The 27,856-nt window shown below is 39.6% G+C and overlaps 2 protein-coding genes across 4 annotated transcripts; both read left to right on the forward strand.

Moving 5' to 3' along the window:
• Window positions 1–1,214: 1,214 nt before the first annotated feature.
• LOC103697013 (Glycosyl transferase, family 35) lies at window positions 1,215–10,031 on the forward strand. Its single transcript, XM_008778775.6, is given in 15 exon segments — window positions 1,215–1,519; window positions 2,653–2,891; window positions 2,984–3,085; window positions 3,327–3,503; window positions 3,684–3,959; window positions 4,445–4,716; window positions 5,362–5,479; window positions 5,572–6,084; window positions 6,253–6,405; window positions 6,750–6,878; window positions 6,957–7,193; window positions 7,618–7,694; window positions 8,005–8,191; window positions 8,327–8,527; window positions 9,533–10,031. Coding segments are annotated over 15 exon segments (3,009 nt in total). The 5' UTR covers window positions 1,215–1,308; the 3' UTR covers window positions 9,650–10,031.
• A 13,032-nt stretch (window positions 10,032–23,063) lies between these two features.
• On the forward strand, window positions 23,064–27,782 carry LOC103697011 (putative WRKY transcription factor 57). Of its 3 annotated transcripts, none has more exons than XM_008778772.5 (4): window positions 23,064–23,741; window positions 25,641–25,784; window positions 26,310–26,683; window positions 27,432–27,782. In XM_008778772.5, exons 1-3 carry the CDS (start codon window positions 23,371–23,373, stop codon window positions 26,671–26,673), a joined length of 879 nt encoding a protein of 292 aa, XP_008776994.3. In that variant the 5' UTR covers window positions 23,064–23,370; the 3' UTR covers window positions 26,674–26,683; window positions 27,432–27,782. The 3 variants fall into 3 exon arrangements, with proteins under 3 accessions (XP_008776994.3, XP_038972700.2, XP_008776993.3); XM_008778771.6 differs by having other exon boundaries at window positions 23,091–23,741; window positions 25,617–25,784; XM_039116772.3 differs by lacking the exon at window positions 25,641–25,784 and having other exon boundaries at window positions 23,084–23,741.
• The last annotated feature ends 74 nt before the right edge of the window (window positions 27,783–27,856 follow it).

Genomic DNA, 27,856 nt, shown 5'->3' on the forward strand with positions numbered 1-27,856 from the left:
CCGTTGATAAAAAAGCGGAATAGCGGGTGCTATTTCTCCAGGATCGTGGCTGCATCCTTCGCGCCAAAGAAGGATACCCCTGCCTTCGCGCCCGTGGAAAAGATCGCGTGTGACGTGGGAGACTGTAGCGCCCTCTAGACAGTGCATGTGCATTAATAGGCAAATCGGACACAGATTAAATTGTTTTCTATACCATGCAGCCCTCTAAAAAAAAATCATTTGGCCACGTTAGGAAACTTTTCTTTATAATTACACCAGATTATAGCTCTTAACTTTACTGATTTGTACTTATACTAAAGTAAAATGAGCAAATATTGTGCCAAAAAAGAAAAAAATAGAGTATCAATTGTTTGTAGATATGTGCGGTGGACGATCCAATGATCACCGCGTCCCATTTCCAAAGGTCTTAGCAAGAAAAAGATTTACTTGGCTCAATTCTTTTGTACTTTTATTTTTCTAATCATTGAAAATAAGATAACTTAAAAAAAAGTTGTAACAACCTCAAACTTAGACTCGTTTGGTACTTGACAAATTTTGGCGTACCTAAACTTATTGCTCAAGCAAATGACCGTCCACATTGGACTTGGCCCGTAGATTAATAAATTTGTCAAAAAGAACGGTTGACATATAATTTTTTGTAGAACAAAAATAAGCTACTTATTTGTTGATTGCTACTACACTTCTACTCTCGTTTGAGCTACACCACCTCTAAAAATAATGTATCTCATTGGCCTCATTAAGTCTTTTATAACCTCCATTTATAACTACAAACCCAGTTCGATGATTCTGTCCACCATAAGTATGAGCCAAGATATAACAATATTAAAGTATATAATTATTTTTCAGAAAAAAATAATAAACCCTTTTGCTAGTGAAATCATCTGCTTTCATGTAGTATTACTTCCTAAATTTTTGATGTCAAGTCCATGATTAAATATTTTCTTTCGAAAGCCATCTTAGACTATCAACCATCACAAAAAAAATAAATCCCATCCATTGATATTTGTGAAAGATGTCCGTACATTGATCAATAAAAAGTAATGAAAAGAGACTAGAAACATTCTCTCTATAATTTCATATCAGCTATTAGAAAATGATAACTAAGATCTTCTGATGGCGGTGAACTTAAGCCACTATCACCGCACTCAAAAAGCGCCACGATTAAAAAAACGCTCACTAAAAGCGCTTCGTTAAAAGGAAGAAGGAGAAGTCGATAAGATATAAGATACACTCTACTCTTGCTCTACTCAGTTGAGTTGATCTCTGCGTTGCTCTCTCTCTCTCTCTCTCTCTCTCAGAGCTAGGGCAATGGCTTCTTCGTCTTCTCTGTTACCGAATCGTTCCAAGATCTTCTCCCATCCCAGATCCATCATTCGATCGCGCGATCTCCGATCAAGGAGCACCGGCAGATCCAACGTCTTCCTGAGCAAGCTTGGGGGCTATCCCCCCGCCTCCAGGCCTCTCTCCGTGAGAAGCGCCGCCGGCGATCGGGAGGCCAAGGATCCGGTATCCGAGGACGGTAATCCTGATCCAGTGCTTGGCTTCTTGGTTCGAAACCGTTGCTTTTGGAGAATTTAGATCTTGTTCTTGAGTTGGGCTTTGATCTTTGCTCTATAATGGTCTTCTTTTAGTGAAAAATTTTCTTGATGATAAATGAAGCAGTGCTCACAGTAGATCGTTGCCTGTTTCTTTCTTTAGTGTATACGGGAACTTTCATGGTGGTCGTTGTGTCTAAGGGCTCTCATTGGTTGCTTATGACAGCCAGACCTGGATGCTTTTTGTGATTATCGAACTATTTCTTGGACTTCGTTTCTTTGTTTGAGTTTCGGTGATGGATTGACAGTGAAAGCTCTATTGTGGGAGGCTTTGTCTAGGATTTAACGTCAGTTTCCGCTGCAAACCTAATCCTGACTGAACCATACATGTTCAGCTCGTCCTTTCGTACAGAAATTTGAGTTATGAACAACAGGAAAACAAACGATCCTTTTTTTCGTATGTTATGTATGTTGTGGTTCTGAGCTTGATCTTTGCTTCCATTCGGGGCTTTTACTGTGGGAGGAGGAGAAGTCTGGAGAGCGGGAAGAAGCCAACTTAAATTGCTGGGAGGTTGCCCTTGTTGACCTGATATTTTGAAAGTGCTTTTCAGGGAGTACTAGCCAACCGTGTACATAAGTAATGGATCATGACATGCCATTACTCGGTAGTCTGTTCCAAATGAAATTCGCTTACTTTGGGACAGAGGAAAATTTCTTTTATTTGAGATTTCATGTAGATTAGCATTTAGGATTTTGATACTTTTCTCCCTTATGTGTTCATGTACCACCTTTTTTACATGACCACCACATCGAACAAGTTAGATGTTTGCTCAAGCTCCTTCCACATTGTTTATGATTCGGTACATAAATAAAATTGGTGGCATCGATGCATGTGGTTCAAAATATTGATACCCTTATGGTAATGGTTATGGTCCTATTAGATATCCATAATTATTGCAAACTCAGTATGTAGAAAAAATATATATTTTTTAAAATCTCCAGTCTGAGAGAAATTTAAAGCTTCTACCATCATAGCTATCTTTTCTTCGTTTCAATTTTCTGTCCAATTTCCTATCCTGCAGTTGTTCTATGTATCTTATTAGTTGTTGTGATATAGGTGTTCCAAGCACTCTAAACTCTTCAGCATATGATCCCTCTGCCATTGTATCAAGTATCAGGTACCATGCTGAGTTCACACCCTCATTCTCTCCAGAGCATTTTGAGCTTCCCAAGGCTTACTTTGCAACTGCTGAAAGTGTTCGCGATGCACTTATAATAAATTGGAATGCAACATATGATTACTATGAAAAGATGAATGTAAAACAGGCGTACTATCTGTCAATGGAGTTCCTGCAGGTCTGACAATTGGTTTCCTACATTTGTCCCCATGATTAATACATTTATTTAATTAATATTGTTGATTTTCATTCTTTTGTTCTGAACTGTAGGGAAGAGCACTCTTAAATGCAATTGGTAATCTAGAGCTGACTGGCAAGTATGCAGAGACATTAAGTCAGCTAGGTCATAATCTTGAGAGTGTTGCTAGTCAGGTTAGATAATGTTTGTTTACATATTTCCAAGTTCCAATATTATATGAATATGATGTATTCATCTGCAATTTATTGAGACTGACATTGTTCCTTTTTTATGCGGTAAATGAACAAATCAGAAAAAAATTAAAAAAATCTATAAATGCCAAAGTTTCTGTTGTTTCATTTAACTTTCATTATATGCTTCAGGAACATTCATATGTCAATGTTAAAACATGTTGTTCGAGTGCTTAATATGCAGGAACCAGATGCTGCCCTGGGAAATGGTGGTTTAGGACGTCTAGCTTCATGCTTTTTGGATTCTCTGGCAACATTTAACTATCCAGCATGGGGTTATGGACTTAGATATAAATATGGTTTGTTCCATCAGAATATTACAAAAGATGGTCAGGAGGAAGTTGCAGAAAGCTGGCTGGAGGTGTTGTTTTCTCTTTCCTTTGCAACATATACATAATTCTTATTTCATTTCTTTGCAGCTTTTATCATTCTTAGATCAAATCATAACTATTTTCAGAATCTAAGATTATAATTCTTTGTATTATTCTGATTGCTGAAATCTTGATGGTTTTTATTCTTTGTGTGCATAATCTCCTTGCAGATGGGAAATCCTTGGGAAATTGTAAGGAATGATGTCACATATCCTGTGAAATTTTATGGAAAGGTAGTCGTTGATTCGGATGGAAGGAAACACTGGATTGGTGGGGAGAACATAAAGGCTGTTGCATATGATGTTCCCATACCTGGATATAAGACTAAAACCACCATTAACCTTCGACTTTGGTCAACAAAAGTACCATCACAAGATTTTAATTTGCAAGCTTTTAATGCCGGAGAACATGCCAAAGCAAATGAGGCTCATGCAAATGCTGAAAAGGTTGTCCTTTGCTGCTCAAATTCAGTTGCAAATGATACTAGCTAAATGATTTAGTTCCTTCTGCTATTTCTTTCTAGATAATTGTCTTTGCTGAATTGTAGAATGTCTAGCTCTAGTCCAAGACCTATTGAAACTATAAGTTAGATTTTGTGATTTTGAGATGTAAACTTACCATTGGATAGATGAATAGATTAAATAAAGCATCTTAAATGTATCCGTTATAATGTTATTAAACACTTTCAAATCATTCTCATGGTCGTTGCATTGGAAACAGAAAATATTTTGAGTAAACTTCTTCAAATTATAACTAATATTTTAGCAAACTATATTGCTTTTATTTGTCTAAATGTTTTTTAGTATCTTCAACTGAAGACCTTGATGCGAGGTCTGCTATAGAATTTCAGAGTAGGTAAACTTGATTATATCAGCATCATTGACTTGAACTTTAACAAGTATGGTGTCCTTTTACCTTTTTTTTGTTTCAGATATGCTATATTTTATACCCAGGAGATGAATCAATGGACGGAAAAATTCTTCGTCTGAAACAGCAATATACACTTTGCTCTGCATCACTTCAAGATATTATTGCTTGTTTTGAGAGGAGATCTGGAAAATCAGTAAACTGGGAAGAGTTTCCTAACAAAGTTGCAGTTCAGATGAATGATACCCACCCAACTTTATGCATTCCAGAGTTAATTAGAATACTGATTGACGTGAAAGGTTTGAGCTGGAAGGAAGCCTGGAACATTACTCAGAGGTACTTACCTGCCATATATTATTTTTGCATGTAAGAATGTACACATACATTATGCAGATATTTTTCTTGGTGTGAGCTTATGATTGAACAGAATTGGCATAAGAATCAACACATGCTAGAAAAGTTATCTAGGCATATATGAAATGATTGATGATTTGTTCACTCATGTGAAATGATTGATATTTTCCTAAATATTTGTAATCCAATTAAAAATTTGAAACTGCTACTAGAGCAGGTGATCAATGAAATGCAATAACCACATGAACTCTATATGCATTTATTTCTCTAAATGTACAACAATCTCTGAACAGATAACTGACTTCACTTGTGGATCAGATGATGCTTCTGGCTGCAACATCTTATCTTGTCATTCAATTTAGCAAACAATGTGTGAACAATGTGAGTACAGATTGATTGGAAACATATGAGTGATGTCATGATTTTCTTGGTAATGTTTCAGAATCAGTCTTACAATATATGACACTGACATTGATTTTCTAGCTCTTTTTCATTTTAATTTTTAGAGTTAAGATTTCTTTATTGTGAATAACTGATACCTTAGCTGGGAGTTGCATCAAACATGCGAACAGTAATTGTTGCAACTTGCAAGCCTCACTTTTTATCATTTTATTACCTCTCATGCAGAACTATGGCGTACACAAATCACACAGTTCTTCCTGAAGCTTTGGAAAAGTGGAGTTTGGATCTCATGCAGAAGCTGCTTCCTCGACATGTTGAGATCATAGAAATGATAGATGAGGAGGTACATTTAATATTTCATATAGATACATGTCTAGTTAGCCAAGCTTTTCATCTTGGGGCCTCTATAATTTTGTTTTCTTGGATACGAAACAGTTGATTAACAATATAATTTCGGAGTACGGAACAGCAGATCTTGTACTTCTAGAGAAGAAAATGAAGGAGATGAGGATTTTAGAAAATGTTGACTTTCCAGCTTCTGTCATGCAATTGTTTGTTAAGCCAAAGAAAATATCCCGCATTAAACCTAAACAAAAAAAACTATTAGTCAAAACCTTAGAACCTTCCGGCATGACTGTGGATGAAGAAGTTGAATCTGAAGAAGTTGAATCTGAAGAAGTTGGATCTGAAGAAGTAGAATCTGAAGAAGTTGAACCAGAAGAAGTTGAATCTGAAGAAGTTCAACCAGAAGAAGTTGAATCTGAAGAAGTTGAACCAGAAGAAGAGGATCTTGGCGATGAAGAGCCAACACTTTTAAAATCAGTTCGTATATTGCCAAAAATGGTTCATATGGCTAATCTCTGTGTAGTTGGTGGACATGCGGTGAATGGAGTTGCTGAAATTCACAGTGAAATTGTGAAGGAGGATGTATTCAACAGTTTCTACAAGGTAATTATTGTTGAAGGCATGGTTTTCTATTCCTATCTTTTAGTCTCAGCCAGCCAGTTGCATAATGGCAGCTCAATAAATTGTTAATGTTCTTTTGCTTTTTTATGCTTGATCATTTACAGTACATGCTACTGATCTACTGGGCAATTTTATGTTGTTTTCTGTCAGTTGTGGCCTGAGAAATTTCAAAACAAAACAAATGGGGTAACTCCAAGACGCTGGATTAAATTCTGCAATCCTGATCTAAGTACTATAATTACTAAGTGGATTGGTACAGATGATTGGGTTCTGAACACTGAGAAACTGGCAAAACTCAGGAAGGTAATTATAGTAACTTCATTCATTTTTTTCATCATTTTGGTCCAATTGTTCCAATTGATAGTGTGCTATCAAGTTATTAATAAAAAGAGAGCAAAATTTACTTGCAATGCTCTGATTTAGCAATGAACTATGTGGGACAAAAGTTTTACTAATTAAGCCTTGTATTTTTTCTACTCCGTGCGCGCGCGCCCTTTTTAGTATTTCTGCATCAAAAAATCCTTTCCCATAACTGGGAACTGCTCAAAGCAATTGATCCATCTGGTCACCTGACAATTTCTCATACAACTGAATCAGCATTCTTGAATTCTTTTTCTCATGAACAAAAAAATGCAACTTCACTACAGCTTGCTGATAATGAGGATCTCCATTTGGAGTGGAGGGCTGCTAAAAGAAGCAACTAGATGAAGGTTATTTCTTTCATAAAAGAGAAAACAGGATATGTTGTCAGTCCGGATGCGATGTTTGATATACAGGTTACTGCCAAATTTTAATTGAACAGTGGTTTATTTCATTTGTTATTGGGGTGGCTGGCTAACTAGTTATCATACCAGGTGAAACGGATACATGAATATAAACGTCAGTTGTTGAATATCTTAGGAATTGTCTACCGCTACAAGAAGATGAAAGAAATGAGTGCCAAAGAAAGGATATCTAGCTTTGTTCCGAGGGTCTGCATATTTGGGGGTAAAGCATTTGCTACATATGTGCAGGCCAAGAGGATAGTAAAGTTCATTACAGATGTTGGGGCTACCATAAATCATGATCCTGACATTGGAAACCTATTGAAGGTATGTTTAGCTCTGGATTATCAGCAATGAACTCTGGATTTCTCATTCTCTTTCTGTCAGTTTTCCTGACCACTTCTTTCTGCTAATGAATTCTCTAAACGATGAACCTATTTTCTCCATTAAGTTTGAAATGTTGGTCAGACTGATAATTTAATCCATTGGCAACTCTGTTGGTTCATTTCTTTCATAAAAAGTTTTTTTTTATATATATATATATATATATATATATATATATATATATAATGTAATTTTGAATGTCTCTATGTGTGCCTATGTGTATGTATGTGTGTATGTAATTATGTGTATTTATGAACGTGTGTATCTGTGTGTGTTGAATCATTGGTTAAGTCCAAAATTTAGTAATTTTTGTAATGTTGTGGTCATAAAATGGCTCAAAGAGTTGAAGAGTTTTTCCCTCCTTCAGGTTGTCTTTGTTCCAAATTATAATGTCAGTGTGGCAGAGGTGCTTATTCCAGCCAGTGAATTATCTCAGCATATCAGGTAAATCATTGCTTCCATTTTGTAAATATATACTTAAATCTGGTTATCAGTTAATGTTTCATAACACACACAGAAATTTAAGACCTTTAGCTATAACTGATCAAAAGAAAATTTTCCTGTGATGTTTGTTCATCAAATGTAAGCTATTGAGAACAAATTTAATTTGCAACCATGTTGCTCAGGGTGACATGCTATTATAACATGAATCCATGATGGTGCCTTTGGTATCATTAAATGAGTAGAAAATTAGGACATCATATGTAAAATTTCCTTTAGTCATCATGATCACTTTCTTCTATTATGTGGCCAGTACTGCTGGGATGGAGGCCAGCGGAACCAGCAACATGAAATTTGCTATGAATGGCTGTGTTCTGATTGGAACATTGGATGGTGCAAATGTCGAAATAAGGCAAGAGGTTGGTGAAGACAACTTTTTCCTCTTTGGTGCTCGAGCTCATGAAATTGCAGGTTTAAGGAAAGAAAGAGCAAAGGGAAAGGTATGTCAGTGGAACCAAAATTATGTGTGAGAAGTAGTAGAAGTGTAGAACTGTAGAAGTTTCATGATTGGCTATCATTTCCAAAGTTAACTTGTCTACTTATTATGGACATTTATGTTCTCTATTTGTCTATAGTTTGTGCCAGATCCAAGATTTGAGGAGGTCAAGAAATTTGTCCGTGATGGTGCTTTTGGAAGTTATAACTATGACGAATTAATTGGATCCTTGGAAGGGAATGAGGGATTTGGTCGTGCAGATTATTTTCTTGTTGGCAAGGACTTCCCTAGTTACCTCGAGTGCCAAGAGAAAGTTGATGAAGCGTACTGTGACCAAAAGGTAAGATGTATCAAATAATTATTTATCCGGCTTGTAATATAGGTACATGTGCATATATGCATGTCAAGGTACGTCGTGCCGCCCGAAGTGAGCGGTACGGGCCATACCGTACCGGTACTTAGTACGGTTGGTATACCGACATTCTGTATGCCAAAAAAATTTTATATCGTACCATACCGACGCTATGCTAGTGTGGCATTGGTACGGAGTCCGGTACCGAGACGGCGAACCTTGATGCATGTATTTGTGTAATGTCCTTAAATCATTATCTACAATGATATTAGTATTTATATTTGATATATTGGTGCTCATGCTGCACTTTGTTTGCATATCTACCAAATTTATGTCATTAATGCTGGCAATATAGTTTCATAAACATACAGGTCTTAGAGATTATGTATGCAGCACCTGTCAATGACCCAACTTATATAACTTGATGCCCAAAATAGTCAAATGCCTATGCAATTGTGTTTCAACAAACATTTGATATACATGCTAGTTTATGGACTATGCAGTTTCATGTGGATTCAGTCTGTCTCTAAATCATGCATGATATTGTTGTTGCCTTCCATGTCAACAGCATGACAACATGCATGAAATATTTAAAATTTCTAAAATTTCTACTTTTTTACATTTTCTACAGTATTACAATTTCACCTTCATCTGTGGTGTGCAGTATTTAAGGAATGGCCATCGACGTATACAAACATAAATTCATATACATGCACACCTCTGCGCTAAATGTATATAGTGCAGTATTCCATTTATGGTGGTATTGTAGATATGCATGTTCTTACTGTCTAAGCTGGGTGCACATGGACACTCTTATTAGTGTATATTGCTAATGTTAAAAAGAAAATGCCTAGTGTACAATCATGCTTACCTGTAAGCTTGTGAATATGTGCAAAAAAAAAGAAAGAAAGTTAAGCAGATACACAACAGCTGCATGCATGGAGATGCTACCATTTGTTCCCTTATTAAAATTAGACAATTTGTGTTGGACAGAGATGGACAAAAATGTCGATTTTGAATACGGCTGGCTCCTACAAGTTCAGCAGTGATCGGACAATTCATGAGTATGCGAGGGATATCTGGAATATCAACCCTGTAATGTTTCCATAGAGGAATGTTGGGACGAATCTCGCCTGCCTTCTTCATGCTGTACCATGCCAATGTTTTCGGCTAACCAAGTGGGCATCATATTCCCTTGAGAAGGCGGCAGGATCCAGCCCCAGTTGGTTGTAGAAAAGAGCATACATCTTAGTACGGTAGCCTTCATCCACGGGTGTAGATGAATGTTAATAAGGCGGCATTCGATGAATTGTGGAAAAATTACTGGAGATTGGACAGCGCAAAAGAATGAAATCGGAGGCCAGTTTTAGTACCGGGATACTGTAAATGTAGATGCTGTATTCGTCGCCATATTGTAGTCAATATCTTACTATTAGATGCTGTATTTAGAACTACTAGCCCATATCTATAACCAGCTATGGCATTTTCGAGATCCCAGTATTAGTTTCAGGGCATTAGGCACTCATCTGGCGGGTGATGTTATTTGAACAGGGGACACTCAAACTACAAAGACTGGATTCATTCTTGTAGACTAATCTGCATCAGGCCCTATTTTTGCTAATCTGCATTTCCAATAGCATTTCCTGTCGTTGAGACTGGAGATTATTAGCAGGACCCAGTGGGAGGGCTTGATATTTTTTTTTTTTGGTGAAAAATAGGAGGGGAGGGGGAGGGACCAGCCCACCCACGTAGCAGCCCCCACTGGGCCATCCTTCCACTAGGAAATATTTTATACAGATCGCAGGTTTTGCGTGCCTTCTCCGACCCATGGGCTCATCCCACTGGGCTCATTGCCTCACGTGTGGGTACGTCACTCCAGCGTCATCTTGGTACAAATGGAAGGAAAGCATAACCGCCGGCAAGCCATCTGGGTATGGGGCATCCGGTTCTCTAATTTAATCGATGCCCGCGCGTTTCGAACTCGGGCAACTTGGGCGGAATTATCATTCCCTTACTACTAGACTACCACCTTGGTGGCGTCTGATATTCTTTTATTGGATGGAGGTGGCACCAGAACCAGCTCTCTGGTGGTATAACATTACATTTAGACTTCTAGAGGCTATACAAACTCTTGGCATAACATTACATTTAGACTTCTAGAGGCTATACAAACTCTTGGCACTGAGTATGGTTCCTTCAGAATTGAGGTAATTTTTTCCAATGACACCCCTAAGTTGCCCGCCCATGACTCGCTCAGGGTGGGCAACCGTTCTCGTGGCGTGGTGAGGACAAATGTATTTCAAAGTAACACACCCTTTTGAAGTTTGGATAAAGCTAATTAAATCAATGATGGTTTGCAAACAGCAGCACCAAGACAAGGTGACCATGAAGGAATGAGCCACAATGATCCCAACCTTCAGCTCAAAATTGTTGCAATCAAAATGTCTGAATGCCAAGAAATGGCTGCTTCTAGGGACAGTATATTGTGCACCCATTCGAGTCTTTGTTACCAATGGAGTCGAACATGCCCTGTTATCACATTGTCAATGAATTCACAAACTTCATTTATCATTTCCTGTCATTACTCAGCTCGCAGTCTTAACCCCTGTATTGAACCGTCATCAAGATATATGCCACTTGAAGGATCTGATGAGTTTACATGAGATCATGCTCCAGTGAAAACATTGAGACTGCATTAATAGAAAGAGCTAATGATCAGAATACAGCAACCTAGTAAAGATGTCAAACAGACAGCCAGCCTGCTTCCAAGCTAAGCTTGTGTTTTTAATATGGTTCGCACTATGGGATTGCTAACCAAGTCTTGGATCAAGTTTGTTTGAAAAATGTTGGGCCAGAAAGTTCAAAAAATATAATGTACACATGCAAATATGAACATGAAGCAGTAAAGCCATTTATATTTCTTCATTTCAGCTTGTATTTTTTGAATATTCACTTTCTTTGTTATGGAGTCATGGTCTACAAAACATGGGTTATACTGTTTTCAAGTTTTAATACTTAGAACCATATGCGCAACTTGAACATCACACCAAGTAAAACAAATATTCGAGCTACAACAAACCCCACTACACAGATATTGAACCTAGCTAAGATTTGTGAAGCTTGGCCTGGCTTATCAAATCTCCCAATATACCTATAAGAATTAAGACGACTTTCTATAACTCAAATATGAGGCCTATAACTTTATATGTGTCAAAATGTTGGGCAAAAGAATGGCTTCAGAACATGATATATTCATAGAGACAAGAATTTTAATGAAGAAGTGTGACATGACCAGAATGAAAGTGTCGAAGTTTCACTGGAGTGATGTCATGGATGATCTTATGTGAAGTACATTAACAACTCAGGTCTCCAAAGTCCTAGTATGAGGAAGGATTCAAATTTGCCAAGAAGAATAAAAAGCAAGGAGAGGGTGACCAAATATAACCTGGAAGGGTTTTCAAAATGATATCTTAAAAGGTCATTTATTTGTTTAGAAACTATGCTTATCTCAATGAATAGTGAAGAAAGATATACAAATCCAGTCCAAAATAACTTGGACAAAAGCATTTTAAGCTAATGGAGAAACTTTTGTCTGTTTTGGATTCTTAAACTCAGCATGGGGGTGAGAAAGGAAAAAGGAAGGATTATAAATTTTTAATGTTCTGCAATATGATTCCAACAAATAATATCATAGATTTTTTAATCATGTAAATACATCAGAGAATACTAGAAGTCCATGGTGCTGAACTTCATGAGCTCCTAATCTCATGCAATACTGATTCAACATATCTCCCCCACCTGTTTCTTAACAGTTCTTCTTCCCTCATAACATTTTCTGTTTGCATTTTACAAATCATGGATTGGGTTAATATAGCCAGACATATCATGTGCAAGAAGTTTGAAGAAAGAACCATTATGAGCTCCATACTAATTGATTTTTAATGAAGAATGAAGGATCAAGTCCTACCTCCTTAGACTGAGCTAAACATTTTTTTTCTATTTGTACGAGTTGATCAGCGTCCATATTTTAGTCACTATCTAACAAGGAAGTACCAGCCATCTTTAGAGGAATATGAAAGATAAATGCTAAGACACTGAGAGTAATACTAGAGAATCAACCAATTCTAAGTTCAATCCAATTTTCAAGCACTTAGAATTTAAACTTAGATAAATATTTAGACCGATCGATGTAAAGAAGAGAATCTTGCATATGAACCACCATGGAAAAACTCATTCAATGACTTGCAACTCCATCATATTAACTTATTATTGTTAGACTTCGACAAAGGCTTAATAAATAGCAGTTCATGTGCACCTGCTTTTAGTTCCGGCAGACATGAAAGGCTATTTGAAAGCATGATGCGCTTCAAAGCTTGAGTCGGCAAGACATGACATGAAAACATGAATAAATATATAGAACCAAAAAATGTCAATAGCATAGTATCATCCAAAATGTGTCAGTTCCCACTCAATCAGCTCAGCCAAAGAAGACCTGTCTATGCCCAATATAGTAATGTGGCTGCCACTACTGCCAGAAAAAGGCAGTCATTCACCAGCAGCCACGAAGCCTACATGTTACATATGATTGTCCTGTCCTGCAATTGATTAGATTCTGAGGTCTATAAGAAGGGTGAAAAATCTCTTGTTTGACATAACAAATATCCGTTTTTACCGATAAACAGATCATGGCGGTCAAGATTTAACTCAATTTTACTGTTGGATACATTAAACTACATGTGAATGCAATAGATTTTCTACAGTTTCCTTAGATGTGTAGATGTAAGAAATTTTTGCCAAGCATTGCTGGAGTCCCTAGAGGCGTAGCTGCCGAATTAAGAACATCAAGGGCCTCTCAAGGGACGACGATGCTAGCAACTACAGAGCAACCGTCATCACCCTTTTTCCACAAAAGTTCCAATATAAGACAGCAAGATGGCAACTTTGAGACACAAATGAGAAGAACATGCAATGCATCTCGACATAATTCAAGAAAAAGCAAACAGCAAGAACGACTTAGGAACAATAACTCATCAAAGACCCACCTTCCGAGAAGTCCAGAAATCCTGTGAGTCGCTGCAAATCTTGAAGAAAGAAATCCCGATATACAACACTCCAGAAATTAATGACCTAGATAGCTCTGGTACAGGAATTATCATCGAATGGGGATCGAAATATCACATAACAAGCATGGATTTCTTCGGACATAGCAATCGGGGAGGCCGCCGAGTTGAGCCTTACATTTTTTTTTTGGGTACATCGGCTACTCACACCATTCTAGCATGAGTGTAACTAGCAGACTCTAAAGAGAGGAGATGACGTAAGGGTGAGGGTGCAATGTCAGACCATGTCCAAAGGACCTCTCCAAAATGATAAGCAACAAAGGAGGAGACCCCGTTTGCTGCCTTGTTTGTCTCTCGATAGATATGAGTAGCCTGAAATGAGCTACAGTCTCTCACCACCCACTGGACATCTCCAAGCAATGGATGGTCGTTGCCCCGCCGCTCTACATCCCAGATCCACTCGATCACCATAGCAGAATCCTGAAATTAGCCCTTAATAGTCCTTGCATAGGTGATGCCCTCCCAAGCTGCGCTAAGCTCTGCCTTTATAACTATCATGTCACTAGTACGTCGCCCACCACCAACAATCAGTCTATAGTTATAATCCTTGATCACAAACCCAGTCCCTCCTCTGTCTCCACTTGCCGACACACTATTGTTGAAGTTCATCTTGATGTGGCTCGGGGGTGGGGGCTCCCAAGAGACGAGTCAATCTGGGCACTATAATAGCGGAGTAGGAAACCCAGATATCCCAAGCCCTTCCGGATGAAATCGCCGTGGTAGTGTTGATGATCTCAGCAACATGAAGGAGAGCTCTATCTACCACAGACCTCGTGGATGCCCTCCTGGCATTTCTATCTAGCTAGATGTGATAAGCCAAGTAGGCACAAGTGACACCTCACTCCATAGCGCCCAGTCTCCTCACTGACTCCCTCAGGTAGTGTAAAAATTCCTCCACCGACCCACGGACCACGGCTTGGGAACTGAAGCCCTCCTCCAAATCTGCACTGCTCGACGGCAACAAAAAAGAACATGGTTGATAGACTCCTCGTATTGGGGCACTCTTCACACATCATAGTAGTCCTAATTAACGCCCCTTCTTGCTAGCACACTCCGAGCTGATAGACATCCCCATGCCATCTTTCAGATGAATAAGGCCATCTGTGGGTGGATGTGCATCTTTCAAATCCACCCACCCTCAATCTGTCTAGAGGTCTCCCCCCATCAGTGCATGCAGATTCCTGACACGTACAGTGCCTGCAGATTCCTGACACTCCGAGCCGATAGACATCCCCATGCCATCTTCCAGATGAATAAGGCCATCTGGGGGTGGATGTGCATCTTTCAAATCCACCCACCCTCAATCTGTCTGGAGGTCTCCCCCCATCAGTGCCTGCAGATTCCTGACACGTACCTTTGCTCTCCTTGTCGGAGTCCAGACCAGTCTTTCTGACGTCTCTCCAGCAGGAATGGAAGTGCCAGTATCCTCTCAACCAGCTGCTCCTCGAATGCATCCCAGATCAGTGCTTCGATCCACCTACCAAATGAAGCACCTAATCGCTCAGTCACTCAGGCATCCTCCAAACATCAATAGACTGTCCGTCGCTGATGGCCCACCTAATCGCAGAAAACACCATCGGAGCATGGGCACAAATCTGCTTCCAAATGAAGGAGCTATGGCGCCCTGCCCGAAAGTCTGCTGTCGAAGTGGCACTTCGTACTTGCCCCTCAGAAGGGCACACCATAGGCTATCCAACTTCCGGATGTATCTAGCTTCATATCTTGTCTCCAGAACCTCTCGCCTCATGCTAATGAGTGCAAACCCAATCCATGATGTTTGACCGGCCACAACACCTCCCATGCCACCAAGTGGATGCCTCCTCTACCCTCCTTCCTGCCCTAGAGAAGTTTCCGAACAACTGCTCCAAGGACCTCAATGACGTTAGCGGCACAATGGTGTTTGATAGCAAGTATATCAGTATCAAACTAAGAACCGCCCGCACCGATGTCACTCTGCCTACTATGAAGAGAGCATCCATCTGCCATCCTTTAAGCCCGTGTCTGATGCTTTGTTCGATAGCGGAGCAGTCCCTACTACGAAGGCAACAGTCGGTAATAGGGACCCCCCAAATATTTCAGTGTGCCCTCCTGCTCCCCCACTCTTAGGATCTGCTTAATGGAGGTCTTCACCTGTGGTTTGATCTTTGGATTGAAACAGATGGCTGACTTGGCCAGATTGACCCTTTGGCTAGACACCACACAATACTCATTCAGGACCCTTCAGATGACTAGTGTCGCTTGCCTTGTCGCCCTAGCTAGAAGCATATAATCATCTATAAATAGAAAGTGCGATATCTGAATGGACTCTGGCCCCGACCTATAGGCCTCTAGAACTTGGGAGTCAGCAGCCATTGGAGGGCTCTAGACAAAGAGTCTGCACATATGATGAAGAGTAGTGGAGACAATGGGCTTCCCTGCCGAAGCCCTACAGATGACACGAAGAACTGCGAAGGCGTAGCATTCACCAAATTGGTGAAGGAGGGAGACTTGATGCATCCCAGCATCCAATCATACCACCTCTCATAAAATCTGAAGTCTACTAGCAAACATCGCAGGAAACTCTAGCTCATTCTATCATAAACCCTCTCCATATCTAGCTTAATTCCTATCAAGCTCCTTTGATTGAGGACTCTTTGGAGGTCAAATATGAACTCTTGGGCAATAAGCACATTATCAGTGATGCTCCGACCTCCCACAAAGGTTCTCTACTCCGGGTTGAGGATCCTTGATAATATGTTTCTCAATCTGACCATCTAAATCTTCGCTATAGCCTTGTACAGAGTGGTGTACAGGCTGCTTAGGCGGTAGTGGCCGAGCCTTCGTAGCATTTGGTTTCTTGGAGATCAAGGTGACAAAGGTCCTCTTTCAATCCTCCGGCATCACTATTGTACTGAAGAACTGCTGAATGGCCTTTATTACATCCTGTCCGAACACAGCCCAATATCTCCTAAAGAATGCAAGGAAAAAGTCGTCTGGTCCTGGAGCCTTGTCCTCGGGTAAGGACCAAAAGGCATCCTAGATTTTCTCTCCAGACACTGGCTTGATCAGGGCATCGTTATCCTCCTCCGAAACTGTGATCGTTGACGTCGGTATGGCGGGTGGCCTCTCACTGTCAATCTGCTTTGTCCACCTGGGTCTAAAGAACTGCTCCAACAACCATCTAATGGTGTCCAGGTCCTCCATCATCTCACCATCAGTCCCCCTGTTGGTTCTGATCCTGTTCCTCTGTCTTACGTTATACTTTCATAAATGCAAAGAATTAATCAAAATCAAGAGAGGGAGTCGGCGAGACATTGGCGACTAGAGAGATCGTTTTAGGATTTGGAGATGGGAATCTAGAAACAGGGAGTGGCAATAAGTTTAACAGGCTAGAAAGAGGCTAGGAACAAGCACTAAGAGATACAAATTACATAGATAAGCTGAATGGGCTTTCTGTAAAAATAAAAATGGAAAAAGATCAATCTTTTCCATTGATTTGCATAAATTATATATTAATTTTTATCATGATATGCTAAATAAATAAAAAGAATGAGAATAAACTGAATAATATTTTTATAAAATTTTTAATTTGCTTAATTTTTCTTAGCATGCTGAATCATATTCTAAAACTTCTTCAAAATTAATTTATGATTCAGCAAATTAAATAGCTATTGCTATGAATGCCCTTCAACTCTCAATGGAAAGCACAGTAGGTGGACTCTTGTCATTGAAAATTTCTTTAATTGGAGAATGATACAAACTGGATTACAAATTCTTATATATATCTAGTTTACCAGAAAGGTTGGTCTACTTGTAGATAGGGTTACATGGAGAATGTTTTGAGGTGCTTATCCTACGAATTTGGTAATTTAACAATGAGTTAACCCTTACCGTGACAACATACCTTGTGAATTAAACTAATATCCAGGTGATCCATGGCAACAACATTGTTCATATGCACATAAGAGGAGCCAAATAGCATTATTCAAATCAATCATAAACTTAAGTGTGTTCGTTTTTGGGGTGGTGGATCCCATAAACGAGCAATTTTAGTTTATCAGTATTTACTACTAACTTGAAATTTAGGAAATTCTTACAATTAACGTTGTAAAGGATTTGCTATCATGAGAGTCATACGAGGGATATCAGGTATAAAAGGTTTTGATACAGTTACACTGAGGAGAAGCTAGCATAGAAAGTGTAGAAAATCGTAATGGCCCCAATCCTTAGTGTCATAGAGACCATAGAAGCTACCACTGAGTTCATCAAGATGCATAAACAAAGAATAAGTCTAAGGATTAGTGCATGGAACCTTTTATGCATGCAATTGATCTATTATCGAGATGTTTGGTGTCATATTTAACCAATATCAACGTATAGTATGTGATTTTTGGTCATAATTAAGATAAAAAAAAAAGCCTATGGAAGCAACACCCGAGCATGTGAATAAAAACGCATCTTGGGACATCATGAATGATTGTGCGATGATCAAAAAGATCTGCAACTACTTGAAATCATTTTAAATCAGAAGAGATTAGAGATCTACGAGATATAAAAGCATACTCTTTTCATTTATGTGCATATTTGGATATCAAAGATGTACATGCTATAAAGTACCCTGTTTTAGTTTTTTTTCTTTTTTAGTTTTTTTTTGTAGCAGCAAGTGACCTTGCATGCATAGAGAGTATCCTTGTTTTTATCTTTTCTTTTCTTTTCTTTTATTACCTTTTGAAAGAACTATATAATGAAGATGGGGGTAGAGAGGATTCTATTGGCGTAAAAGCTATTTGATTTGTGAGCCTGGTCATGTTATAGATCTAGCACGCTAGAAAATTTAGCTTCCAACCCCAAAAGAGGCCGATGACAATTAGCAAAAATCAAACAAAATACTTGATAACTTGCCAAATTTTAGAGGAGACACCGGAGAAGACAGGAACTACCGTGAAATTACTCCACAATACATAAATCTGAAATTTCTGTAACATGACAAATATCATAAATCTATTTAATACAGAAAGCCGTGCCCGGATATACCTAAACACCAACCCCTCGAAGGAGTTTATTGCTGCACAAAGCTAGTCATTAAGTGAAGATGGCATTTTCAGAGGATCTAAACACCCTCTTAGAGTATTCGGCTATTCGATGCCATTTCACTACTGCAATTCAAAAAATCTATTGCTAAACCACTCATTTTAAGTAGGGCTATGTATGCATTTACAGGCAGTTCTCATAATGAAGCAAGACTAATGCGGTAACTAACAAATATGAAGTGCTGGCCAACCCACTCTTATGCTTTGGTCCATGCTACGGGCTCGTTCTTTTGTAAACTTTTTGGCAAGACTTCTAAGGATTGGCACCACGCTTACCCACACACAAACAAAAGAAAGGAAGAGGAGAATAGGTGCTGAAGTGCTTTTCTATTTCATGTTTTGTTCAGTCTCTTTGGTGAAATAACCCATTTTTCATTCACGTATGTTTGGTGGACGATATGTGAGATCATCCAAATTGATGGAGTGAAATGGCATGCTGCTAATATACAGTGAGAGCGTCCAAATTGATGGAGCACTGTAATGGCTTTCTTTCTTTCTTTCTTTCTTCTTTATTTAGTTTTTTTTTTTTTTTAAAACCATACACAGTGACAAGAGTACTCCACATCTATCATTGACAGGTTCCCAACATTGATCACCAACTGATGATGTACTGTAATCAGAGCTATCTTGGTTGTGGGTGGGACATGACACAGTTCAGAAAAGTCACATTTTTTTTGGTAAGTGGGTGGGATTTGTATCTAGAAAGAATGAGCAACACATTTGTAATAGTATAATTAATGCAATAGGCCGTGTGCACTGTCGCAGTTTTGTAGCATAAGATCCAATGATCCTATGGAAGACGTCAACAGAAACATCTCGGCTACGACTGACGCGAGAGGAGATCGATCCGCTTCAGTAGCAGTAAACGAGAAACGATTCATCTGACACGATGAATCGTTAGGAATGCGAGTCCAAGCGTACAGCATGACTTACCTAAAATATTTGAAGGCCAAGTCAGGCGCACTCCATGCATACCCCACCTCTCTGTCTCTCTCTCTAACATACGCCTATTATGAAATGAATAACTTGGGACGAAAACAAAGAATACTCTAAACTTAGTTAGGACCGGCATATGAAAGAAGAAAAAGGAATAAGTCCCTGTTTGATCACGTTAATGCTGACCATCAAATAGTTCTAACATTCGTTTATATATATTTTGAATAAGTCCCTTTCAGATATTATTTATCAACATTATCTTTCTGAGCCAAAGTGGGGGTTACACTGGCCTGACTTAATTACTTGATCAGGTGCCCAACCTGGGCCTAAGACTCCAAATAATAATTAAACAGAAAAAAAGAAAAAAGAAACATGAAACAAAGCAATCACTTCAAAATTTATTATCATAAGTCCTACCTCAGAGATGGTTTTATGATGGAAATGGTGTAGGATATGAGCATCAAGAGGATCATGCTTAGGAATAGGGAGAACTCTTTAGGTTAAAATTAGCCAGCAGTGCTTATTTCTACATATCTTTATGGATAGGGAGGATCAGCAAGAGGAGCGATATGTTAAAAAACACCATGCATATTTAATCAAACTAAAGTTATCTTAAATCAAAAGTAAATGTCCTAAAACTAAAGTTTCTCCATGGCCGTGCATGGTTTCTTCTTCTGCTTCATTTCCTCTCTCTTTCTCTCTCTCCAGGCTAAAGAAGCACCATACAACCTGATATCCAGGGTGCAGCCAAAGGCTCATCCAGTTGAGGTTTGTGGGTTCCGGATGTGAAAGCCTCCCGATGAAGTAAACAGGTTCTGAAGTATCTAATTCACCAAGTGGGCGCGCGAATGAACGCACCTGCAGACAAGAGCCCTTTTTCTCCTTTTTCAAAAAAGCCATGGGTAGATCGGTGGTCCACATCGCGCTTTTTCAGATCGGTATCTCTTTGCATTTTATTATTTCTGATTTCCTGAGATCTCATCGCCTTCAATCCACGTACAGCTAGCAGATATATATATATACATATATACATATTCTAGCGGCTTGTCATGCATAAGAATTAAGATTCTACGTGTGCTAAAATGGCTCCCACAGTTGCTAAAGAAATCTTCACTAATGGCATGAAAAGAAGACAAGAAAGAAATGTACAAACCTCCTCGATCATCCACCAGTCGTATAGATAACAACCATGGTCTATAATATTCGAAGCTGCGATACATCACCATGTTGCAAAGATATCGTTGATTGTTATATCCGTGTCTGATTAATTGCAAGCACTAGACAACTAGTATATTGAATGGTCGCCATCAACAACAGCACTACCGACAGCATCACTAAATAAAGTGATAAGAGTGTGAAAAGAGTTCACCCTGCATCAAGGTGCGTGGTATGTGATCGCTTGCATCTTCCTTCAAGGAATAGATAGAGAAAGCCTACTTGCATGAAATTGATGGACTAATACCTCTAGCTTCCTGTCTGTGCATCAGAGATCAACAATAATAATAATAATAATAATATGGGTCATAAAGTACACCACGACGAGTTATGGTCATGTCATGCTCATGCTTAACGAGAAATGTGGCCATCTTTGCAGGGTGAGGATGTAACTGGGGAGGTTCAAATTGATCGCAGACATGTGGGAGGATCGAATGCTAAGCCTAGGGGAACAGTTGCAGCAGGTACATGTACAATGCAAATTAAATACGTACTAGTTTTTATTTTGGTGGAAGCACTCGTCATGGGTCATGTAACCAGTCAACCCTTACCTCATCCTATTTATTCAATCCCCACAAGCTTCCAAGCCTTTCCATTTCAATAGGAAAGCTACCTCTCCCTTGGCATAGGCCTTAAAGCTATTTTTTCCTTGCCCCTTGTGTTAAAAAAGTGCCCTAACACCCATTTCCACACAATAAAAAGGCCATGGTAACACCGTAAGGAGCAAACCAAGTTAAACAAGTGGTCATTTGACTTTGTAAAAGCGCAGGCATGGAAGAAGTGCATGTTGAACCTTTCAGACTCTTGATTTTGAATCCAAGTTACCCTCATCATGAACTATGACTTGTTCTTGTCCAACCCACCTACGTACAAGGTCAGGGGTGTATCTTTCACACGAAACGGAACAAGGATTCACACCGTTGGATCATCCACCGGTCACTTCGAGATCCATGCAGGAAATGCTTGAAGAAAGTTAGAGCGCTCTAAGATTTGCGCAGTGAATGATCCAATGGTAGATTCGTGTGAAGATGAATTCTTTCGAAAAGATACTACTTTAGTGAGACAGCCTATGACTCGTTCTTGTATAACCTATCTACATCGCCTTTATCTTCCACGATCGAACTAGCTAGCTAGCTCCCACCGAGCTGATCTATGACTTATTCTTGCGTAACCTATCTACATCTTCCTTAAAATTCCACACCCATTTCTAAACTTTTGCCGACCCGGTCTGTTCTCTGAATCTTAAGCTCCACCTTTCTTATAATATTACACCATTATTGCAAATAATGAGCCTTATAAGAGTAAAAAAAATCTATGGCCATCAAATTTCAGGACCATTGGTTCCACTACATGGAGCTTGGAATGGCAGCCTCGCACAGTTGCGTGGGTTGGGTTGAGGAGGCGTCGTGAGAGGAGCGTGGCCTCAATAAATGCAGCGGAAAGCGACGGGCTTTCGTGCGGCCCAAGTTAGGTTTCAAAAGATTCGTGCAGGGCCCCACGCCCCCACCACCTATCCTCCACCGTCCCCTCCGATTTAACAACTCCTCGCCGATCTAATCACCCCCAAAATCCGACCAAATCCCCCCTATTAACAAATGTCATTAATTTATTTAATCACCAACCACACCTGTACTCCATTTAGGACCACCGACTCGTACGGTACACCATCCGCAGCCGTCCAAGTTCCCGTCTCTCGATCTCATCCTTTGATTCCAAACACCCCATCGCCATCTTGGGGAACGGAACGGAACGGAACTACCTTTTGTCCTTTCTCAACAGGCCGCTCGCTACGGCATTTATCAAATAGCCGAATCTTCAACCCCGCCGCGGCCTTGAGCGCGGACGCGCGGACCTTATAATGCGTGCACGTCAATCGCGCAGAAAAGAAAGGCCGCAGTCGGCCTCGAGCGCGGTCGACGTGGACGTTAAAATTCGTGTTCGCCAATCTTCGGACAAAACACGAATCTTACAGCCTGCCGATTGAATACTTTATCATAGCGTGATACTCCCGATCCAAACTGCTCCAACTTTAATACTTTAATTAACTAAGCTATTAAGCTAATTGTTCAGGAACAGTTAAACTTAATCAAAGCAACAAGCGGGTGGTTTTGGCCGCGAGGGTAATTATTTTATTATTATCAAATTAGCGGGATTAAATGACTTTTTTTATAATAATTTTGTTTCTTTATCTGGATTATTGACGAGAGGACGGAGAGCGAGCTTCGAAAAGTTCCAAAAGCCCTCAACGCGTTTGCTCCAAACCCCGAGAGAAAGAAACTAAAAAGTATTAAAGAATAAAAAAAATAAAAGGCGAGAGCTCGGAAGGAGAGTGGTACTTAGTAGAAGACTCGAACTAAAGAGAAGGAGAGAAATCGAAACCCTTACCTCTTTATCTCTCCTCCGACCCTCCGTCTGCGTCTCTCCTCGCCGGATCGCACCGGATTCCCGAGCTTGCTCGCCGGAGGATCAAGAATTTTGATCGGAGCCACTGATGGAGGACAAGAACCGGGCGCCGCGGGGATCCGGCGGGTCCGGCGGACCCGGCTGGCCATTCCCTGGCGACGGCGGAGGGATCTTGTCCCTCGACGAGATCTGCGGCGGCGAGAGGGAGGAGGCCAGCATCCTGAGCGAGTTCGGGTGGAGCATCCCGATGGACTCCGGCCCGATCGGAGAGGACGACGACGGGTTCCCCGGGTTCGGCCTGGAGGGTGCCCCGGGGCCGTCGGAGACGGTGGTGGCGCCTCCGGAGGCCAAATCGGATCAGCCTGCGGCGGCGCTCCCCGCGAGATCCGGCGACGCGGTGTCCTCCAGCTCCAGCGAGGAGCCCCCGCCGGAGCCCGACGAGAAGCCGGCCGAGACAGCGTGAGTACTATATATATTAGCCTATACACTCTTTAGCCAACGGTTCTCCGGCGGGTGGTAAATTCGTAATAAGATGAGAGGTTAGGGCCAAATTTGGGAAGGTGGAGAGTGAAAGAGAGAGAGAGGGAGAGACGAAGCAAGACCGCGTGGTGAAATTCTCCGGGATCCATCGCGTGGGGAAGGGCAATATCGTAAATTAGAAGGAAGATCTTGGGTTATCGTAGTGGGTGCAACACGGCCGTCATTGCGGCGGGAATTCCGTGTTTCGAAGATTACGCGGTTTCTTCTTCTTTTTTTTTTTCTCATTTTTCCCTACCTGACGCATCGCGGATAGATTGTAATACTATTATTTAACAAGTAGGCTATGTTTTTTATGACGTTTGTTTCATGCTGAAAGTAATAGAACAAACCAGAAAACAAGGATCTCTAAAGTGCACTACTAGTACGTATGTGGACTAATTCTTGCATGATATATTCATATAAACGTTTTTGTGACGTATAATTGTGTGTATGCATCCATTATATGCACCGTAAGGCATTTAGTTTTCATTTTTTTCTCTTTAAGATTGTTTCAGGACCTGATGCAATGCAAACAGCTTAGGATTTCTGTATGAGAAATAAGGTTTCTACCACCAAAAAACAAAAAGAGAGAGAGAGAGAGAAATAAAGTAAAATGGAGTATATTAAATGTACAAACATTTCTTATACATTATATGGAGCAGTCAAGAGTTTTTACGTTTTATGTTTCCGATGTGCGTGCTACTAGAGCCGATCCTCTAAAGAAAAATAGTTATACTTCATAAGTTTGTTTTCTATTAATTTATAAATATGTGAATATGGCAAATAGAAGGAAAAAGTAATCAATATGTTTGCTTTTTTTTTTCCTTGAGATAACGATCGGGGAAGATATCATCCAGCTTCAACATTGTTGCTTGTTGCTATAAGTTCTCACAATGGCTTTCTTCATTTTCTTTATTAATTTATTTATTTCATCAGACAGAAAAGCATTCATTTGTTTGGTCATTGTGATATATTGCATAACTTGTGCTTATTTTTCTGATCCAGTTTGATCATGATGATCATATACATCTTTTACATATCGCATAAGAAATTTCCTCTAGTTCAATGTTCTCATGCAGTGAATACATATATATTTAAGTTTCTCAGGAAATTAACTCGATTATTATGACCTTAATATCGGGACTATAGTCTTAGAGTCATCATTAGCTCTTCTTAATTCTGATCTGTAAGTGTTATGTTCTTTAGTTTATATGATGATTCTTACTATTTCTACTAAATTAAATTTCTTCCTGGACACTTTTATGTGGAGATTCAGTTTGAATTGTTCGTCCAATCTCCCAGATGAAATTTTCTTTAGGCCTTTCTCTCAATTTTTTGCTATATATTTATGGTTGACTATCTGATGTAACTATAACAGTTATAATTTAATGTTTCTTTCTTCTCATGGAATCATTTTTTCTCTCGAGCTAACGTAGCTAACTAGATATTGGTCATTTCATCCTATTATCTCAGTTTATATACGTATGATATTGTCATTGTAAGAACTACTTTCAAAAATTGGTCAGATAAGAATATCACTGGAAGATCTGAAACCTTATCACTGGATAAAAACCACAATTCTTATTTTTATTCTTATTACTACTTTTTTGTATATTTCCGACATTTCTGCACCATTTTGATGTTCTGTAATAACTCCTGGTTCGTTACCTGCAAAAAGATAAAAAAACACAGTCTATCTGTTAAAATGGCTCTGATCAGCTTCCGAGTTTAAATATTTTGGGTGCAACTCGAGGCTAATCCATAATTTAGATTTTGTATAATTCACAAAATTTTATGGAGTTCATTCATTCATAGGACGCAGTGTCATTCTGGCTTCAGGAATAAAAGTACAAAGAAGGGGCAAAAACGAAGCCGTGAACCAAGATTTGCCTTCATGACTAGGAGTGAGATTGATCATCTGGAAGATGGCTACCGATGGAGAAAGTATGGGCAGAAAGCTGTGAAAAACAGCCCATTTCCAAGGTTTACTTGCTACTTATAACAACCACTTTTTTTTTCAATTCGTTGGATACAAGTTCTCCGGTTTGCTGCCAGTTCTAGATGACAATCTTGACAATCTTGATTTTTTTTTTTATAAGGTTAAATGCCTGTAAAAAATTTTGTCCACCTTTTAACCTTATAAAAAAAAAAAAATCAGCTTTAGCTCCTTGTGGTCATGTTTGTGAGAGAGATCCAAGTTTGACTATTGTGTACTTTTCCATTTTTCTATTATGCTGCTACTAATGCTGTTACTTTTTGGATTTTTTTGTTAATCAGCTTTTAACTTTATCCTCGTTGGAAGATTTGTCATGTCGTACTATTCCCATTCTGACCCGCTATTCTTCCATGAACATGTTAGAGACTTAGAGATATACTCGTGTGTATCATAGAACAATGTAACAAGAAACATTTACCTGATCGAAGTAAAACCATCAGTTGGTAAGATGCGAAGTAGTGGGAGAAACAGAAATTCATCAAAACCACTGTAACTGGGTGGCTGCTTTGCAGGAGCTACTACCGATGCACAAACAGCAAATGTACGGTGAAGAAACGCGTTGAGCGATCGTCCGAAGATTCCACCATTGTGATCACCACGTACGAAGGCCAGCATTGCCACCACACCGTATCCTTCCCTCGTGGCAGCGTGCATGCTCAGAATGCAGCAGCCTTCGCCGAACGCCTCGCCGTATCAGCTCCACAGCTATATCTACCAGCCATGCAGTTCCATCAGAACCTCGCAGTGGGTGCAGGCCAGTTGCTACAAACCCCCCATGGGGAGCATCAACCATCCTTACCAGCGAGAACTTCGCCGCTTCCCACTGATGAGGGTCTGCTGGGTGACATGGTGCCACCTGGGATGAGAAACAGATGAGAATAACCGGGTATTTAAAGACTCTTCTAACCTCTATTTGATTGTTGCTTCCTTTAGAACCAAGATAACAGTAGTCATCACCACCTTATAAGCAGTATTGCTGCCATAAGACTCGCCATCATTTCAACTAGGGGCTGTAGTTTTAATCGGCAGGGATTTCAGAAATAGCATCCACGCAAGGGTTAAAGATACGTACATCTGAAAAAGGTGCACTTTGCTGATAAAGAACATAAAAGCAAAGGTGATGTTATGTGTAATGAAAGAATTCATCCAATAATTGCTAATATGATGGTGATGGTGATGATGGTACGTAAAGAGTAAATGCATCTGGTGAGTTGTAGTTGTGACATTGATAACAATTTTAGTCGTTCTTAGATAGTTTTGCTCATGATCCCCTCCAGACGTTGTCTTAACTGTGGCTTGTGCATCTCCCATTTTGGTCGGTACGCTATTAATCTCCTTAACTTTCCTCTTGTTTCTGTTTCTTTGTCCTGAAAATTCTAGCGTGTCTATGCAAAGATGTCTTCTAATTGTTTGTTCCTTTTCCTATGCTTCTTTTCGTCTACATTATCATTTATTTTAAAAGTGGATTATAATCAAATCTACCATGAAACGTCATTACACCCACATACCACTGCGTAAATGTCGCAGTAGCAGCACTATAATTTGCTGCTATCTTATCTTTTGTCTGTTGTTTTGATATAATCTTATGCCAGGTGTACTGACTTCTCTCTGTCGTAATATAAAAAATCATGCAGGTTGTTGCAGAGGAATAGCATAGCAGGATCATCCATGTCCATGGAGGCTTATATATATATGCATGGAGCTTTTTTTTCCCCTTTCATGTTAGCCTGGCACAGGTCATCACATGGAGCAAGGATAGACAGAATGGCTGATCCATATGTAACACTCGTATATATTAACGCTTGTGTAGGCATTGATCTTTTTAGTTTAGACCTCTACTAATATTTGGCAGATTTTGATGCCATCCTGCTCCTTTTTGGGCTTTTTCTGGTGGTCTTTTAGATATACAGCATCTGGTTATATTGTGTACTTATATAACATTTGTAGTACGTACTAGTTAATTTATTCACATCTTCAGTTGCCAGGACCCTTGAAGGCTTCTATATATATATATATATATTCTATTCTTTTCTTTTTATCCTCTCTATTTTCAATGTTT

Source organism: Phoenix dactylifera, chromosome 1 (assembly GCF_051530095.1).
Source record: "Phoenix dactylifera cultivar Ajwa chromosome 1, Ajwa_hap1_PhDact_Kaust_v1.1, whole genome shotgun sequence".
Classification (NCBI taxonomy): Eukaryota; Viridiplantae; Streptophyta; class Magnoliopsida; order Arecales; family Arecaceae; genus Phoenix; species Phoenix dactylifera.